Consider the following 19,929-nt stretch of genomic DNA (forward strand, 5'->3'; position numbering starts at 1 on the left):
TTCCAGGAATGAAGGGGTTTGGCAGGTTTGGACCTGTACTCACTGGAATTTAGAAGAATGTGGAGGGATCTCATTGAAACCTACCAAATGTTGAAAGGAAGTGGGGACGTGGAGAGGATGTTTCATCTGGTGGGGGATATCCAAAACTAAAAGGCACAGCATCAAAACTGAGGGGCAACCTTTTAGAACAGAAGGAAGGAGGAATTTTTTTAGCCAAAGGTTGGTGAATCTGTGGACTGCTTTGTCACAGACTGTGGTTAAGGCCCAAGTCCATGGGTATATTTAAAGTGGAAAATTATAGATTCCTGATTGCTTGGGGCATCAAGGGATATGATGAGAGGTTGAAAGGGAACTGGGATCAGCCATAATGAGAGGGCAGAGCAGACTCAATGGGCTGAATGGCCTAATTCTGCTCCTACGTTTTATGGTCTTATTCTGCACGGGAGCCACTTCTGCTAACATACCTCATGACAGCACTCATTATAGAGATACACAACAGAGAAAGGCCCTTCAGCCCACCAAGTCCATGCTAACAATCAACACAGTGAAAGCTGTGGAGACCCTTCGGCAGCAGTGACTGTCACCAGAAGAACATGCAGGAGTCTTGGGTTCCACACCGTAAGATTCGACCGCCTCAGCAGCTTGTAGCTGTGCACTCGCTCTCAGCTGCAGTTTGATGTTTAATGTCCTTGGCACTGAACACGTTTTACAATTTGTGCGGTTTGATCAAGGTGCTTCAGCATGGAACTGAATCTGCAATGTGCTCTGAAGCCATCAACACAATGCTGAACTGACTGACTCGGTGGCTGTAGCCACCAGCTCCTAGACTGGCTTTACTCACCTTTGGAGCTCATGCAGGTCGACTCATTTTTGGGGACCCTACAGTTTGATGTTTAATGTTCCTTGTGTTACTTGTTTGCTTTTTGCTGTCTGTGCAATCTGTTTTTTTTAAAACACGGCAGATGGTCTTGTTGTGTGGGGTTTTCTTTAAACGGGTTCTTTGGTGCTTCTTTGTTTTGTGGCTGTCTGCAAGACAACAAATCTGTATACAACCTTTGATAACACTGGACAATAGAGATTTTGCTTCCTGAATACTTTTGGGTGTATCTTATAGATTTTGGGCTGCTGATCATGGAAATCACCATGAAATCTCCCCATCGTGCATAATTGTTTAGAAATTGTCTCTATTTGTTACTTCAATTCATAATTCAAGTCAAATTAAAATGTCGCCAACAGTGTAAGCTGCAAGGTCTTCTATCTTGTCTAGGTATACCCGGGCATACTTAGGCAGGGCAGAAGCTGCATGGCAGGACAGATTTTAGAAAGATTTCTACTAGGAATGCAGCAAGTTCGGTTGTTTCACTTACGAATGGGACAGCCGTGCTAAAGAATCTCATAACCTATAAAAGAGTTGGCCACTCCATAAGCAGTTGGTTCCAGGGCAGAATAGTGTGGTTCATAAGCTGCTTGTAGACCCAACATAGATATTTTTGCCTCCTTCTTCATATAAAACTGGGGCTTATGAAAAATTTTGTGAAAGCGACGAACAAGGAAGCTGAAGGATTTTGAAATTTGAGACAGATGTTTCCCAAAATAACATGATGCCAAGGCGAAGGAAGGTATTTTTGTTGGTCTACAAATCAAACAGGTAATTAATGACAGGCAATTCAAAGAACTTCTCAAGGGACTGGAAACAAAATCACATGGAAAGCGTTCAAGGATGTTGTTGAAGATTTTCTTGGCAACTACAGAGCACCAAACTACGTGCAGCTGGTTGACAACATGCTTCAAGCATACAAAATCATGAAGTGCAACATGTCACTAAAGATTCACTTTCTGCATTCCCATTTTGACTCCTTCCCTGCAAATATTGGCGCTGCTGGTGACAAGCGTGATGAAAAGTTTCAGCAGGACATTGCAGTCATGGAGAAACGGTATCAGAGCAACTGGAATCCATTAGTTCTCGCTGATTATTGTTGGCCACTTAGCGAGAAGCCTCAAACACCGAATACAAATGAAAATCATCAATAGTTCTGGCCGAGTTGAACTATTGCAAATGCGTCAGCACTGTTATGCAAGTAAACACATTATATTCAAAAAAAGTTAATTTCTTATTCCTCCAAATTCCTACACGATACCAGTAGTCTGAAATTAGATTCGTGTTCTGCTTCAAGTAGTCCGTCATGCACAAAAAAAATTCCTGAGGAAGCAACACTTACGAAAAAAAAATTGTTGTCCAGTGTAATAAATGTACTTTGAACACCTATCTCCACTGATTCAATTTTAACATTCCCACATTGCCATCAACTGCCCCAGGATTTTACCACTCACCTGCACACTCGAGAAATTTACAGCAACCAGCGTATCTTTGGAATGCAAGAAAGAACTGGAGTACCCAAGAGGAACCCTGTGCAGTCGCACCACGACTCTGCACTGGAAGTCAGGATTTACTCTGTGTCTCAGGAGCACCTTGTGCTCAATATAAACAGCACATGGTGTGCTGCATATTTGCATCATCACTACTCCCTGCCCAGAAAGACTATGCTGTACTCACTGTGTTTGCAGCATCCATTTGAGAAAAAAGTTTCTGTGTCCCTTGTTCAGCTGTCTGACCTCAGTTGAGAAAGGCAACCTGTCATCCCTCAGCAACCTCACCAAGGTCTCCTGCAGTGAGATGGGAACAAATGGTCACCTTCCAGACTGTGCCAGCCCTTGTGTACAGTCAGTTATCTATTACTTCCCCACATTAAGTAACATTCTAACAACACATACCTGGTCCAATTTTGGGTTCTGCAGCTTCTGTAAGGTACGGTCAGAGGTCAGGACTTTCGAATTACTGTGAGCTTCGAAGTATAGATCAACAACACTTGGCTTAAAGAAATAAAAGACACATAAGAAAATGTAGAAACCCAAAGACTGAGTGGATCAGTCCTTTAATATATCTCAGTTGGCTTCAAATTCCACTCCAAAGATACAGCCACAATAATCTAGGTTAAAACCCCCAAGTGTGTAGTGAGGGAGTGCAGCAGTGATATCTTTTAAATGACATATTAAATTAAGCTGAATTAGTATGTGTTCAGGTAGCTGTAAGTAAATCTCAAATGGCTGTTTTGAATAAAATCAGGCGATCCATCCCAGAATCCTGTTCAAGACATTTCCTCAATGTACATCATTATCCAAAACACAAGTGATTCTGCAAATGCTGGAATTCCAGAGTAACACATTCAAAATGCTTAAAGAACTCAGCAGGTCAGGCAGGAGGGGAATGAACAGTCGACGTTTCAGGCTAGGAACATTATTCAAAACTATTTTTTTGCTCCAGATTCCAGCATCTGCTCAGACCTCCATCATCATCACTCAACTTGTCTTTGTAAGTACATCCTGTGAACCAACAGGTTGGGGCATATCTACATCTCAATAGTGAGTATACTTCCGAGGCTGAATGGCGTCTTGGAATGCAGAGTTTCTTATTGAAAATTCAGAGGTAATTAATCAACCTTTGAAATCACTACTACAGACAGGAGGTCTGGAAGAAGCATGTTGCTTTATAAGACTGCACCACATCCATATTGTGAGTAGAACACTGTTTCCACAAAATGGGCAAAGAATAGCACCAATATTGGTCACAGAGCAGAACAATAAGAACAGCACCAGCCCCGAGCCACATACCAAGCATTTGGGACAACACCTTCAATAGATTTCCTGAACTCAAAGAGTGAGCAGGTCTCTCAATTTGAAACAAGTGCCTGGTTGCATACTTGGATGGTTTCCTATTGTAGAATTTCATTGGATCAGTAAACCCTCCCCACCACGACCTCCCCCCCCCCCCCCCAAGATAATCGAGCAGCACATATTGCCTTGCCATGGCCTACCTGGGAAGGTTTTGCAGATTTCTTGCTGGGAGTTGGAGCCACGCCTAACGTCAATGCTTCATGCACAGGCCTCTGATTACAGTCTCCTTCCAGGGAGTTATCCTCTTCATTCTCAGAGTCAGAAGATGAGTAATCACTCTCACTGCTGAGGCCAGGTGATTCTGATTCAAGCAAATCCACAGCTTCAGTTGGATTAAGAGGACTGGAATCAACCATATCCACCTCCCTCCCATCCCATCAGCAGTGGAAAGGGTGAGCCGTTTCAAGTTCCTGGATGTCAACATCTCTGAAGATCTATCCTGAACCCAACATATTGATGCAATTACAAAGACACAACAGCGTCTGTATTTCATTAGGAGTTTGAGGAGATTTGGTAAGAATCTAGCAAATTTCTACAGATGAACAGCAGAGTGCATTCTAAATGGTGGCTTCGTTGTCTGGTATGGAGGTGCCACTGCACAGGATCAGAAAAAGCCTCAGAGAGTGGCAAAAGCAGCCAGCTCCATCATGGGCCTGGCCTCCACAGCACCGAGGACATCTTCGAAAGGCGATGCCTCAGAAAGCATCATTCATCATTAAGGACCCCCATCACCCAGGACATGGCCTCTTGTCTTCGCTACCATCAAAGAGGTGGTATAGGAGCCTGAAGAGGCACACTCAACATTTTAGGAACTGTTTCTTCCCCTCCACTATCAGATTTTTGAATGGACATTGAACCCACCCACGAACACAAACACACCATAGTTTTTGCTCTTGATGCACTACTTAATTTTTAATATATTTCTTATTGTAATTTATAGTTTTTTTTGCATTGAACTGTACTGCTTCTGCAAACTAACACCTTACAACATATGCTAGCAACATTAAACCAGATTCTGATCCCATATTCCTCCCTTCAAAATGACACACTGCCAAAGGCATCCCATGCCTCAATTGCCCACACTTCCTCACTGTCACTGTCTTGCCCATCCTGCCACCACAGGAACACTGGTTACAAAGCCCCATCTATCACAGTGAGATTTGTCCCATTTCAGCTCCCAAATGACACTGAACACTGATGCCACACTAACCTACCACTACTGAGTCACAACCAAAATACTGTTTGCATAATCCTTACCTCCTCAGGGCACAGCCCTTCCCCACTGTTCCCAAGTATATTGGCACTACCCTGCCCCCCCCCATAGATTTATTAAATTAATGTTTCACCATACTGATACTAATTTACTTTTAAACCATGGGAGTATTTAATCACTAATCCCCAGCAGACTTACCAATCAGCCTTTTCCTCAGTCTGTAGGGGGTGGTGGACACAAACTGCTTCTTACCCTGCAGGGCAGAGACATCTTTTCAGAAACACAGCAGATCAATCTTCAATCAGTCTTTAATCTGTGGCCCTTAATCCAATCCACAGTCCGACAATACCTAACAGAGTCTGTCCCAAGACCAACATTTTTAAAACGTGTTTTTTCAGGATCTGGGTATCATTCTTGGAAAGGTGGTGGGACTTGAACTAGATTTTTAGTCCGGGTCTCTGGTATACTAGTCCAGTAATTTAACCACTCCTCCATTACAGAATACAGAGAGAGCCAGAGAATCAATTGTTCTTGTAATCAATGTCAATCCCAGCCAGCCTTTCCAACTACAGACTCGGGCTGCACCTTCTGTGATATACATCATGACTCAAAACCAGGATTCAAATCAGAGAACAATTCCAAATGGTCAAAGTACAGGCCATTTATATTACAAAACTCCCTTAAAAAGCCAATACATCAGGGATTAGATAGAGGGCTCCTCTAAGCTCCCTCTGCAATTACAAAATCCAACATTTACAGCCTGATGAGAAGAGAAAATCTACTCTAATGGCACATTATCATGATAAGACAAAAGAAATTGCCCTAAGAGTTAGCATAGACAACACTGGCCAAATAACCTCTCCTATGTTGTGAGAAGTATGAATAAAAACACAAATAAATGACTCTCCAATCATTTATAGAACATACAGAACAGGAACAGGCCCTTCAGCCCACAACATGCCAAACTAATCAAATGGCCAACCAAACTAATCCCTTCTGCCTACACACTGTCCATATCATATCCTTTTCCCTCACATTCATGCTTCCTATAATCAGAAAACCAGAAATGTATGCAATGCTCTAGATACTGCCTAACTAGAATTTTATAAAGTTACAACTTCCTGACTTTCTAACTTACCTAATAAAGGCAAGCATGCCTTATTCCTTCTTAACTTATCAACCCATGTAACCACTTTCAGGAAGCTATAAATTTGGACCCCAAGATCCCTCTGGTCGTCAACACTGTTAAGGGTCTTGCACGTAACAGTGCACTCTCTCTTTACATTTGACCAACCAAGGTGCAACACTTCACATTTGGCCAGGTTAAACTCCATCTGCCATGTCTCTGCCCATATCTAAAAATCTATACCCCCATATATTCTTTGCCAGTTCTCTCTGATGTCCACAATACCACCAATCTTCATATCATCTGCAAACTTACTGAACAACCCATCGACATTTTCATCCAGGTCATTTATATATCACAAAACAGCAGAGGCCACAGTTCAGGACCCAGTGGAACACCACTAATCACATACCTCCAGCTAGAATAAGTTCCTTTGACTAATACATTCTGTCTGGGGACATATCCATATTTAATGCTCTTTAAGAGACCCAACACTACCTCCTGCTTTATCAAAATTCCCAGCATACAAATATGCCTGGTAGTGATCACCCTATCCTCCATGTCCTCCTCCTTGGTAAATACTGATGTATTAAAGGACTTCACATACACCTACATCCAAGCAAATGTTCCTTCCAATATCCTTGAGTGGTTCTACCATCCCCTAGTTGGCCTCTTGCTCTTGCTATATGCATAGATTGCTTAGGGATAGTCCTTTATCCTACTTGCCAAGGATTTTTCATGCCCCTCCTGGCTTTCCTGATTACCTTTTTGAATTATTTTCTGGCTTCTTTTTAACCCTCAAGGGCTCTGTTTGATTCTAGTTTCCCAAGCTTTACAAACCTTTCCCTTTTCTTTTTGACTAAATTCATCACCTCCATCAACATCCAAGGTTCTCTTCCTTTGCCATCCTTATCCGTCGTTCTGACTACAACATAACCATCTTGTACTCCATGCAGTTGTTCTTTAACATCCTCCACGTCAGATATGGAAAAAACATATTGCCCAAAAACATCTGTTCTCAATCAAGTCTCCCTAGTTCCTCCCTAATGTTCCCGTAATTTGTCCTGCTCCAATTTAATTGCAATCAAGATCCATGATTATCCTTACCTATTATCCTGCCTTAAAACTTAAGGAGTTGTGGTCACTGTTCCTTAACTGCTCACCCACTGAAAGGCTGGTCATCTGGTCAGGCTCATTACCCAACACCAGGTCCAGTACAGCTCCTCCTCTTGTTATGAAGGAACTCCGCCCAACACCTCTGGATGCACCTAACAAATTCTACCCCATCTAAACCTCTTGCACTAAGGTCCCAGCTTATATTGTGGAAGTTGAAGATCCCACGGCAACACCACCATTATTTTTACACCTTTTATTAACCTGCCAGCCTATCTGTTCCTCAATGTCCCAGTGGTTATTGGGGGGGGGGGGGGGTCTGTAATACAAGCATATCAGAGTGATTGCACTCTTCATTCTTTCCAATTCTACCTAAATAGACTCAGTGGATGAGCCATATTGTCCCTAATTAATAGTGCAACTCCCCCCACCCCAATTTTACCCCCCATCTTCTCTAAAACACCAAAACTGGGACATTAAGCACCCTTTCTCATCCCTCTATCAACATGAGTTTAACAATTACAAGGAATTTCCACCAGCTTAATTACAGAAGTCTTTCTGATTTTACAGAATGTTTTTAAGTTCATTACCCTTACGCAATTATTTAAGCATTTAACAGGATGATATCAAATGTTTTTAAGTTGGGATCTCAGTGATTTAGTGGTAAATCATTTACAACCATAACTCAGTATAGACCCATTGGAGTCTCTCAGGCAATTTTTAAGTCAACTCAGGGATCATAATTACATATGCACGATCATGAATTACTATAAACATCTGAACAAGAAATTATGCATTATGTTCAAAGGGCTCCTTGCTATTCTAGGGTATTATTACCCCAGGGCCAATCAAGGTACATGAACCGAAAGAATGAATGATCCAGCTTACAGCAGACAAAAGATATTGGTAGTGCAGAAATGTCCACAAGCTGGTTGCATTTACTAGTTTGTTTACAGATTTAAATATCAAAGTTCATTGCAACTGCTTGGAGGCAAGAGTCAAATCTCCAACAACAGAAAAAATATTTCACTACTAGGAGGAAAAATAAAGTCGCAGATGTCATCAGATGAAATAGCACTTTCTATAACTACAACCATGCCACTCTGGTGCCAGAGTAAAGGATATTACCAACCCAATAGAAAACATTCTCTGCATAGGGAAGTGAAACAGACAGAAACTGAGGTTCATATTAGAAACTAGAACACACATAGCACCGCTATGGATTTGGGCCAATCTGGCACCTGTGCAATATCCAATAATCTTGGATGATATGACTTTTTTTAAATAGAAAGGACATGATAAGATATGGCAGGATAGAAACTGTTTGCACTGAGGAAGATTTTGAACTATTACTTTAAAATAAAATGCTCATTTTTTGGGATCAAGGCAGTGCTAAAATGGTCAACATTTACTGTCCTTCTCCCACTGCCATTGGAGTGGTGATAAGTTGCATTTTGAACTGCGGCATTACTTCTCATGAAGAAACTATTACATATGAGCTCCAAGATGGTTATAACCTGGAAGGGAATGAGCAAGTGTGATGATCCCATACACCTGCTGTCCTCATCCTTGATGATGGAGGTCAAGGGTTGCACTGCTTTCAGAAGTAGCTGAAGTAATTGCCCTGCATTATCTTTCTCACCTTTGTGGGGGTCTTGGTCTGGATCGATTGTCCTGGGAAAATAAAAACACATTTTAATCTCCAAAGCTAACTGAATGCGAGACCAGTTTCTGAAATCACGTAGACCAAGCCAGTCAGTGGTATTAGGTCAGTCAGTGTCCAATCGAGGAGCAGTGGGAACTCAATCTGATGTCTGGGCAGTGAACTAGGGAGGAGAAAGAAGAGCTAACACCAGCCTGGGACCTAGAGTTGGAGTCGTATGGCTCTGAAATGGGCCCTTTGGGCTACCATGTCACATCAACCTCTTTGCTCTTCTAAACTAATCTCATTTCCAAGCGTCTGCTAAATGTCTCTTAAACATAACCACTGTATCTGATTTCACCACTGCCCCAGAAACATGTTCCAAACATCAATCACTTTTGCCCGATCAGCAACTCTTGTGACTGAATGAAAAATCCATCGTCAAGGGACTGGGATGGTGGAAGTGAAACAACAAGACAAAGTCCAGCATTTCTACAATACCTTTCACAAATGCAGGGAATTCTAAAGTTCTTTAAAACCAGTTAATTACCTTTAAAATTATAGCTAATTTGTATAAAATCAGTTCCCACAACAAAAATATAGGGGCTATCTAATTAATGGATCATCCAGCTTAGCAAAAAGCATTTTAAATTAATAAGAATAACAACTATATCCATTAGTTTAATTACAGGTAATGTTCAAATGAACATTCAATGATATGAAAGAATTATAGCAGGTATACAGAGAGCAATACAGTATAGCTAGTTACACTTCCGAGTTATTAAATAATCAATTTATGGACAGTTCTCAAGAACAGAACTGCTAGATTGGACTGTAGAATTGTTATTTTTCTTGTAGTTTAATTTTCTTATACTTGTTTGTATTTTTATATAATCATCTACAAACTTGATTGGTCATTGAGTTTTCCAGTAATTGTGGTGCAGTTGCCTATATTTTTCTGGTAACTTTTTGGTTTCAGTAGCACATCATATTACTTGTAGCTGGATATTTTATTAATTAATTGTTATCAATGGAATTTCTGTTATCTCAGTCTGATCTGAGAAGACCACAAGTACTTTTCAATCTTTCTCTTCTCTGTTTCTTTTGTCACACTTCCACCCCTTCTTCACTCTTGATAAAACAGATGTAAGCAATAAGAGTTTTGCCTCATTCTTGATTTCCAAAGTACCTTTGCATCACAAAAGCATCAGGATTCAACAGAACTCTTACGTAACCCAGCGACTGCTTGCGCCCGAGTATTATTATTATATTATAGTAGCGATGTGCTGCACGCAGCGCTGAAATAACAACACGCAGTCGGTAAGTCGTTTCGAGACTATTTAATTCAAACTTCGCAGCGCTGGCATTTAATCCCTAGTGCCCGCCCTCTCCGGGCGGAAATGATGTCAGAGGTGCATTACCAAAGTCTCTCCCCAAGCGCTGGCTATTTGTGAGTCGGTTCGCCTGCGCAGAAAGTGGGTCGACACATAACCCCCCCCCCCACCCCCAGAACCAGCGATACACCCCCCCAATGTCCACAGTCTGGATCAGCCTCTGTGTTGCGGTGCCTGAACCTCGACCGGCTACGCCAAGTCCACATGGGCTGGTTTGAGTCGGTCCACCGTGAAAACCTCCTCTTCCCCTCCAATGTCCAGAACGTACGTGGACCTGTTGTTGTTGATCACCTTGAATGGCCCCTCGTACGGCCGCTGTAGTGGTGCCCGGTGTCCGCCCCTTCGTACAAACACAAACTTACAGTTCTGCAGGTCTTTGGGTACATGGGTCAGGGTCCGTCCGTGCTCTGAAGTCAGTACGGGGACCAGATTGCCGAGCCACTCGTGTAGTCTGTCCAGGACTGCTGCGGGTTCTTCCTTTTGCCCCCTTGGGGCTGGTATGAACTCTCCCGGGATGGCCAGGGGTGCGCCATACACCAACTCCGCCGACGAGGCATGCAGATCCTCTTTGGGCGCTGTACGAATTCCAAGCAGGACCCAGTGAAGCTCGTCCACCCAATTAGGTTCTCTCAGGCAGGCCGTGAGAGCCGACTTCAAGTGACGGTGGAAACGCTCCACTAGCCTGTTCGACTGTGGGTGGTAGGCAGTTGTGTGGTGTAGTTACGTTTCCAACAGGCTGGCCACAGCCAACCACAGGCTGGAGGTGAACTGGGCGCCTCTGTCGGAGGTAATGTGGGTCGGTACCCCAAAGCATGCTACCCAGGTTGCAATCAGTGCTTGGGCGCAGGAATCGGCAGATGTGTCGGTGAGCGGGACCGCCTCTGGCCACCTCGTGAAACGGTCTACCATAGTTAGAAGGTACCGTGCTCCTCAGGACACTGGTAGGGGGCCCACGATATCCACATGAATGTGGTCGAACCTCCGGTGGGTGGGTTCGAACTGCTGCGGCAGGGCTTTAGTGTGCCGCTGCACCTTGGCTGTTTGGCATTGTGCGCACGTTCTGGCCCATTCACTGACCTGCTTGCGAAGTCCGTGCCACGCTAACTTGCTGGAGACCAGCCGGGCGGTTGTCCTGATAGATGGGTGCACCAAACCGTGTATGGAGTCAAAAACTCGCCGCCTCCAGGCTGCTGGGACGATGGGGTGAGGTTGGCCGGTAGCCACGTCGCACAGGAGGGTCCTCTCACCTGGGCCTACGAGAAAGTCCTGCAGCTGCAAACCCGAGACTGCGGTCCTGTAGTTGGGCATCTCGTCGTCTGCCTACTGCGCCTCCGCCAGTGCTGCATAGTCCACCCCAGGGACAGGGCCTGGACAGCTGGTCTGGAAAGTGAGTCCGCCACGACGTTGTCCCTTCCTGAGACATGCTGGATGTCCCGTCGTGTACTCGGAGATGTAGGACAGATGTCGCTGCTGGCGAGCCAACCAGGGATTCACCTTCGTGAACGCGAAGGTCAACGGTTTGTGGTCCGTGAATGCGGTGAACAGCCTGCCTTCTAAGAAGTACCTGAAATGCCGGATTGCCAAATACAGTGCCAACAGCTCCCGGTTGAAAGCATTATACTTGAGTTTGGGTGGTCGTAGGTGCTTTCTGAAGAATGCCAAGGGTCGCCAGCGCCCCTCGATGAGCTGCTCCAGCACCCTACCGACTGCTGAGTCGGATGCGTCCACCATGAGGGCATTTGGCACATCCGTTCTGGGGTGCACCAGCATTGCGGCATCTGCCAAGGCTTCCTTGGTTTTAATGAAAGCGGCCATGGCCTCCTCGTCCCAAGTAATGTCCTTGCCTTTACTCGACATCAGGGTGTACAAAGGACACATGATACGGGCTGCTGAGGGGAGGAAACAGTGGTAGAAGTTCACCATACCAACGAACTCCTGTAGGCCTTTGACCGTGTTGGGCCGGGCAAAGTGGCGGATCGTGTCTACCTTGGCGGGCAGAGGTGTTGCCCCGTCTTTGGTAATCCTGTGGCCCAGGAAGTCAATCGTATCGAGACCGAACTGGTATTTGGCCGGGTTGATCGTGAGGCCGAAATCACTCAGGCGGGAGTAGAGCTGGCAGAGGTGGGACAGATGCTCCTGGCAACTACTGTTGGCTATAAGGATGTCGTCCAAATAGATAAGCGCAAAGTCCAGGTCGCGTCCCAAAACATCCATCAGCTGCTGGAATGTCTGTGCGGCATTCTTCAGGCTGAATGGCATTCGGGATAACTCGAACAGGCCGAACGGGGTGATAAGTGTTGTTTTGGGGATGTCCTCAGGGTGCACCAGGATTTGATGGTATCCCCGGACGAGGTCTACTTTGGAAAATATTCTTGCCCCCTGCAGCTTTGCTGCAAGGTCCTGTATGTGCGGCACAGGGTAGCGGTCTGGAGTTGTAGCCTCGTTCAGTCTGTGGTAGTTGCCGCATGGTCTCCAACTCCCAGCTGCTTTGGGCACCATGTGCAGAGGGGAGGCCCATGGGCTGTCAGTCCACCGTACGATCCCCAATTCCTCCATCCTCTTGAACTCCTCCTTTGCCAGGTGGAGCTTTTCTGGGGGGGAGCCTTCGTGCGCGGGCGTGGAGGGGTGGTCCCTGGGTCGGAATGTGGTGCTGTACCCAGTGTCTGGGCGTGGCTGCCGTGAACTGCAGCGCCAGCCAGAATCGATGGCAAGTCCACCAGGATTCTGGTGAATTCGTTGTCCGACAGTGTGATGGAGTCCAGGTGTGGGGCCAGCAACTTGGCTTCACCCAGGGAGAACGTCTGGATAGTCTTGGCATGTACCAGTCTTTTCCTTTGCAAATCGACCAGCAGGCTGTGAGCTCGCAAGAAGTCCGCCCCCAGGAGTGGTTGGGCCACCACGGCCAGTGTGAAGTCCCACGTGAACTGGCTGGTGCCAAACTGCAGCTGCACTGTGCGGGTGCCGTAGGTCCGTATCGTGCTGCCGTTTGCGGCCCTCAGGGTGGGTCCTGGCTTCCTGTTGCGGGTGTCGTACCCCGTCGGGGGCAAGACGCTGATTTCCGCTCCAGTGTCGACCAAGAAGCAGCGTCCTGACTGTTTGTCCCAGATGTACAAGAGGCTGTCCTGGTGGCCAGCCGCCATAGCCATTAGTGGTAGCTGGCCCTGGCCCTAGCCCTTGCAGGGTGGGCTTTTGTGCCCCACATCTGGTGGTAGAAACACCACTGTTTACTGGCCCCCTCACTCCTGCCTCTGTGTTGTGTGCGCCCCCCTGCTGGGCCTGGTCTGGTCCACTGTTGGGCGCGTGGCCTGGTAATCTGGTAATCTCTCCCTCTTGGCTTTCCACGGCATGTCTGCCCGGGGCCGCCACCTTCCGGGGGTCGCTGAAATCTGCATCGGCCAGCAGCAGATGTATGTCCTTGGGCAGTTGCTCTAGGAACGCTTGCTCGAACATGAGGCAGGGCTTGTGTCCGTCAGCCAGGGCCAGCATCTCGTTCATCAATGTTGACGGCAGTCTGTCTCCCAAACCGTCCAGGTGAAGCAGGCGGGCACCCTGCTCACGCCGTGAGAGGCCAAAGGTCCCAATGAGCAGCGCTTTGAATGCTTCATATTTGCCTTCTTCCGGGGGACGACTGTATGAAATCCGCAACCTGGGCGGCCGTCTCCTGGTCAAGGGCGCTCACTACGTGATAGTAACGCATGGAATCAGAAGATAGCTGCTGAATCTGGAACTGGGCTTCTGCTTGGCTAAACCACATGCGTGGTTGCAGCGTCCAGAAAGTTGGCAGTTTTAGCGAAACTGCATGAACAGATGAAGAGTTGGTCATCTTTGGTCTAAATCCTGTTTGGACCATTGGGGTCACCAATGTAGCGATGTGCTACACACAGCACTGAAATAACGACACGTAGTCAGTAAGTTGTTTCAAGACTAGTTTATTCAAACTTCACGGCGCTGGCATTTAATCCCTAGTGCCCGCCCTCTCCAGGCAGAAATGACGTCAGAGGTGCATTACGAAAGTCTACCCCCGTGCGCTGGCTATTTGTGAGCGGTTCGCCTGCGCAGAAAGTGGATCGCCACATTATCATCAACTTCAGTGATACGAGTTAATACATGTCCTGACTAGGAGGGAGCAAATTCTTCTCTCTCCTTGAGGATAATGACAAGGGTCCTTTTTACATTCACCCAGGTGTGTACAGGGAGGATCATGCTGTAAAATCTCATCCAAAAGACAGCACCATACTCTTCTTCAAGCTAGCATTTTTGTGCCCTACAATGTCTCAGGTTATTAGTACTCCCATTTCAGCCACAGCTGACACTGGAGTTACAAAATAAAAACAAAACCTGTTTCAGTTGACACCAACACACTTGAGGAATGTGCAAATGTGCTGCACTGATGGCCAATTAAGACCCAAAGTAAAAAAAAATCTTAAGCACCAGACCTCAGCAGAGAGATAGCTGCTACGTTCCAAACAATTGTTCAGCTGCCCAGTAATTGCTCATTACTAGTTGTCTCTCCATCCTGCAAGCACCACTTCCGACAACAACTCAAATTCTACTCAGACTCACCATTCTTCCCACTTTTGTCCGCTGTTGATGGGCTGTTAGTCACACAGAATGCTACACTTTTCCCGGGGGTGTGAGCAAGTTCAGAGGCTGGAATTCAAAATAGTCAATGAGTATATCAAATAATAAATTGTTTCATCCCCACCACCTGGGGGTGTTGGAAATATTCCTTCCTACTGACAGAAGAAAACCTCATCCGTGCCACTAGAATCACCCTTATTAATATCAAGTCTTTATGAGTCTGAGTAGAACAATACTCCATCTCAGAACATTGGCAATTAAGTATCACAGGCCAGGAACTCCACAGGCTCAATGTTGGAGATCAGCAGTAGATTTGTTTACATTGGCAATAAAGTATTACATACTTCAATTTCTTGGGCAAAACCCAGGGTCCTCAATGCCCCACCTCCAAGGATAGGCCCCTGTACTCACCCTTCTTTGCCATCTTGTTTCCCCTTTTGATGCTCTGAAAGGTAAAGACATCACCACCCGCTGTAGGCACTGCATCGCCTGAAATTCTGGGGTAATCTGCAAACACAAAGACTCAGTTCAGATCTTCCAACCATACCTCTCACATTTGGGTTCCAATAACATGAAAAACTAAATACCAGTACTGAACACACAGCGTTTTGATGAGGCATTATAACTCCCCGAGTTCATAATCATAAATCTTTGCTAATGCACAATATCCTGGTACTTGTATTGTGGGAGATGATGCTTATACCCCAGTAATTGGATACAGCACTATCCACTAGGTGACCACTTTATTAAGTACAGGAGTGGAGCCCTGGGTGGTCTTTTGGAGCTGTAGCCCATGCACTTCAAGGGTTGACCTGTTGTGTGTTCGAAGCTGCTTTTCTCTATAGCACTGCTGTAATGCATGGTTATTTGTGTTATTGTTGCTTTCCTGTCGGCTTGAAAGAGTCTGGCCATTCTACTCTGACCTCGCACATTAACAAGGCATTTGCACCCACAGAACTGCAGCTCACCGGATGATTTTTGTTTCACGCATCATTCTCTGTAAACTCTAGAAACTGTTGTGCGTGAAAATTCCAGATTTTCAAATTATGGTATTTAAAATTATGAGGGGGATAGATAGAGTTGACATGGATAGGCTTTTTCCATTGAGAGTAGGGGAGATTCAAACAAGAGGACGTGAGTTGAGAGTTAGGGGGCAAAAGTTTAAGGGTAACACGAGGAGGAATTTCTTTACTCAGAAACGGGTAGCTGTGTGGAATGAGCTTCCAGTAGAAGTGGTAGAGGCAGGTTTGGTATTGTCACTTAAAATTGGATAGGTAGATGGACAGGAAAGGAATGGAGGGTTATGGGCTGAGTGTGGCCCAGTGGGACTAGGTGAGAGTAAGCTTTCGGCACGGATTAGAAGGGCCAAGATGGCCTGTTTCCGTGCTGTAATTGTTATATGGTTATATGAGATAGCAGTTTCCAAGATACTCAAGCAGCACTATCTGGCACCAATCATTCCTCAGACAAAGTCACCAAGGTCACATTTCTTCCCTATTCTGATGTTTGTTCTGATCAATAACTGAACCTGTTGACCATGTCTGCATGCTTTTATGCACTTCGCTGTCATTGATTACATATTTGCATTAACGAGGTGTACTGAAGTAGCCAGTGAATGTACGTTCCACTAAATTATTTTACCCGTCTTGCTGTCCTATCCCCCATCGTATTTTCAAAGGACACAGGTACAAATTTTGACCACGTCTCTTCAGCCTTTTCCCCCATCATCTATGATCTGCTATGATTTCCTGGATCTGGATTGTTTTATTCCATTTCTCACAAGGATCAAGAGTACAGAACATTGTGTTATCTATCCATGTGGTGTCCCGGTTTGGGACATGTAACTTGACCTGCAGAGGGAATTTAGAGTGGGAGGGAAAAGATCCATTTGTCATGGTCCATCTGGGTACCAACAACATAGGTAGAACAAGTTAAGGGGCTCTGCTGAGGGAATTTGAACAGCTAGGGACTAAATTCAAATGATGGACCAAAAAATTAATCATTTCTGGATTGCTACCTCAGCCACGTGCAAATTGGCACATGGTCAATAAGATCAGAGACTTAAATGCATGGTTCAAAGAATGGTATGGGAGAAGTGAGCCTGAATTTATGGCACCAGAAATGCAGGAGAGAGTTGTTACAATGGGACAGGCTCCACCTGAATCATGCTAGATCGGGTCCTTAAGAATTGAATAACCAAGGCAGTGCTTAGGGTTTTAAACAAAATAAGAACATAAGAAGTAGGAGCAGGAGTAGGCCATCCGGCTCATTGAGCCTGCCCTGCCATTCAATAAGATCATGGCTGATCTGTCCGTAAACTCAGCTCCATCTACCTGCCTTTTCCCCCATAACCCTTAATTCCCCTACTATGTAAAAATCTATCTAACTATATCTTAAATATATTTAGAGAAGAAGCCTCAACTGCTTCCCTGGTAGTGAGGGTTGGGTTCAACAGCCTAGAAAAGTAAAACGTAAGGGGAGTCCAGGAACAATTACTTAAGTCACCAGAATTTAAAATAAGTTTAAAAAGGGATAAGAATTTATCTTCAAGCAACAAGGAGAAAGTTTTCATAAGAGGTGTTGAGAAGATTTATGACAACATATTTGAATTCATGCAGTGTACAAAACAGTTAGAATTTGGCAGATACTATACGTATTGGCATCAGAGTCATGACTGAAAGAAGACGACAGCTAGAAGCTAAACATTCAAGGATACACATTGTATAGAAAAGACAGGACGGTGGACAGAGGGGTGGGGTAGCTCCAGTGGTAAAAATTAAATCATATACTTATGAGGAAGTGACATAGGATCAGAAGATGTAGAATCCTTGTGGGTAGAGCTATACAGGCCTCTAACTAGTAGCAAGGATATGGGTACAAATTACACAGGGGATAGAAAAGGCATGAAGAGTGGCAATGGTACAGTGGTTATGGTTTACCTTCAATATGAAGGTAAACTGGGAAAATCGTGATCCCAATAGATGGAATTTGCAGAATGCCCAAGAGATATATTTTTAAAAGAGCAGCTTGTGTTTGAACCCACTAAGAAAATGATAATTCTGGATTTGGTGTGCAATGAATGAGATCTGATCAGGGAGGTTAAGGTAAAGGAATCCTTAGGAACAGTGATCATAACATGACAGAATTCACTTTATAGTTTGAGAGGAAGACGAAGAGGGGGCATACAATATTCCAAGCTACTGCAACGTTAGAGGAAGAAAAGATGAAATGGGAAGGCAATTTAGCCAATAATATAAAAGCAGATGCCAAACGATTTTGCAGATACATAAGAGGGACAAGAGTGGACAATGGACTGTTAGAAAATAGCACTGCAGAAGTAGTAATTGGGAACAGAGAAACGGCAGACAAACAAAATAAGCATTTTGCATTAGTCTTCCCCATGGAAGTCACCAAAACATGCTAGAGGGCAGGAAAGAGCGCAGTTGCCATTACAAAGGCGAAGGTGTTTGAGAAGCTGGGAGGTTTGAATCAGAATCAGCTTTAATATCACTGACATCAAATGCATTGTTTTGAAGCAGCAATACAGTGCAAGACTTAAAAAGTAAAATAAAAATTAAAATAAATAAGTGAAATAGTGAAGTAGAGTTCATGAATCAATCAGAAATCTGATGGCAAAGAGAAAGAAGCTGTTCCTGAAAGTTGACTGTGCATCTCCAGGCTCCTGTACCTCCTCCCTGATGGTAGCAATGAGAAGAGGAGATATCACCACAGATGGCAGGGGTGATGCAGGATTCTCTAAAAGTTAACTTGCAGTTTGAGTCGATGGTGAGGAAGGCAATTAGAACATTCACTTTCACCGAATGCAAAGGTTTACAAGGAGCCTTCACTAGTTCTGGGCCTGCACTTGCTGGAGTACAGAGAGGAAAGAGGGCTGACTTAATTGAAATCTACCAAATATTGAAAGGCTGGATTGAATAGATAGGAAGAGGATGTTCACAACAGCGGAAAGAGGCTAGGACCAGGGAGCAGAATGTCAGAGAAAAGAATATCACTTTAGAATAGACGTGACAAGGAATTTCTTTAGTCGGAGGGCGATGAATCTGTGAAGTTCTTTACCATAGATGGCTGTGGAGATCAAATCATTGGAAGTTGAAGGGTTTTTGCTTATTAAGGGTATCAAGAGACATGGAGAGAAGGCAGGAGAATGGGGCTATAAATCAACTATGGTCAAATAATGCTCTAAAACAATGCGCAGATGTCACTGGCCTGCAAAGTATTCAACACCTGCGCTGTCTACTCCAAGGGCCTCAATGTAATCCTGCTCGTTGAATCTCTCTGTACTCTCCCCGTCTTCTTGTGTCTCCTTCCACTGACTGGAAACTGATTTCGCCTTGACAAATAGCCGGGTCACATTGTTCTGCACCTTAGTGCCTGAAAATCCAAACAAGAAATCTGTTAACAGTAAGTTGCATATTGTCCTTTGGAAAAAAAAACAAAAGCAAAGGGCTGGACAGTGGACCGACACCATCATTTTACATAACCTCATCAATCCATACTTACTGTCCATCCCCATCGAACAACGTCCGCCGTTCTTTATGAATCAATACCCACCGTTCAATCCCACCCCACCATTTTAACTCTCACTGACCACCCATCCGTTTGCTTCCACACGTCCCGCTCCAGTCAACCCTTCCCAACCCATCCCCTGCCAGAAGGGTCCCCGGCCTCAGCCCATTCTCTCACAGCTCCCGGGAAATGGGCCGGCTCAACCCCCGGGTTTTCTACCCCCTTACCCGGTGCTCTCTCCGAGACGTGCCCCAACACATCATTGTCGCTGACGAAACGCAGCTCACGAGGCCGCAAACCTCGCGCCGCCATCGCAGAACGAGGAAGCTCGGCAACCAATCCAAGGTGGCCGGATCGATTAGCCAATCAGAGACAAGAACTGCAACCAATCCACGACATCCAGAAAAATGACTATCACGACAACGTCACACACACACACACACACACGAGACAGACAGATGAAGAGGCGGGGTTAAGTGAGATTGGGGAAGGGAGAGAAGGGTAGAGTTAGTGAGAGAGATTTAGAGGGAGGGAGGGATAGAGGAGATTGGGGGGGGGGGGGGTAAGAGAGGGAAAATGAATAAGTACACGAATGAAAGCC

At 45.2% G+C, this 19,929-nt stretch overlaps 1 protein-coding gene across 2 annotated transcripts in view; it reads right to left on the minus strand.

The window, feature by feature from the left end:
• orc2 (origin recognition complex, subunit 2) overlaps positions 1 to 19,672 on the minus strand; it is a 32,535-nt gene extending 12,863 nt beyond the window's left edge. The window contains exons 1-9 of one of the 2 annotated variants that reach the window (XM_059967151.1): positions 19,556 to 19,672; positions 19,047 to 19,193; positions 15,213 to 15,308; positions 14,784 to 14,870; positions 8,827 to 8,858; positions 5,144 to 5,198; positions 3,873 to 4,033; positions 2,773 to 2,871; positions 2,555 to 2,664 (exon numbers count right to left, since the gene is read on the minus strand). In XM_059967151.1, coding sequence (XP_059823134.1) covers positions 2,555 to 2,664; positions 2,773 to 2,871; positions 3,873 to 4,033; positions 5,144 to 5,198; positions 8,827 to 8,858; positions 14,784 to 14,870; positions 15,213 to 15,308; positions 19,047 to 19,193; positions 19,556 to 19,640 — 872 coding nt within the window. In that variant the 5' untranslated portion in view covers positions 19,641 to 19,672. Of the gene's footprint in view, positions 1 to 2,554; positions 2,665 to 2,772; positions 2,872 to 3,872; positions 4,034 to 5,143; positions 5,199 to 8,826; positions 8,859 to 14,783; positions 14,871 to 15,212; positions 15,309 to 19,028; positions 19,194 to 19,555 lie in introns of both variants that reach the window. The other variant, XM_059967150.1, reaches the window with a different exon arrangement.
• Between the last annotated feature and the right edge of the window lie 257 nt (positions 19,673 to 19,929).

Source organism: Hypanus sabinus, chromosome 4, assembly GCF_030144855.1.
Source record: "Hypanus sabinus isolate sHypSab1 chromosome 4, sHypSab1.hap1, whole genome shotgun sequence".
Lineage (NCBI taxonomy): Eukaryota > Metazoa > Chordata > Chondrichthyes > Myliobatiformes > Dasyatidae > Hypanus > Hypanus sabinus.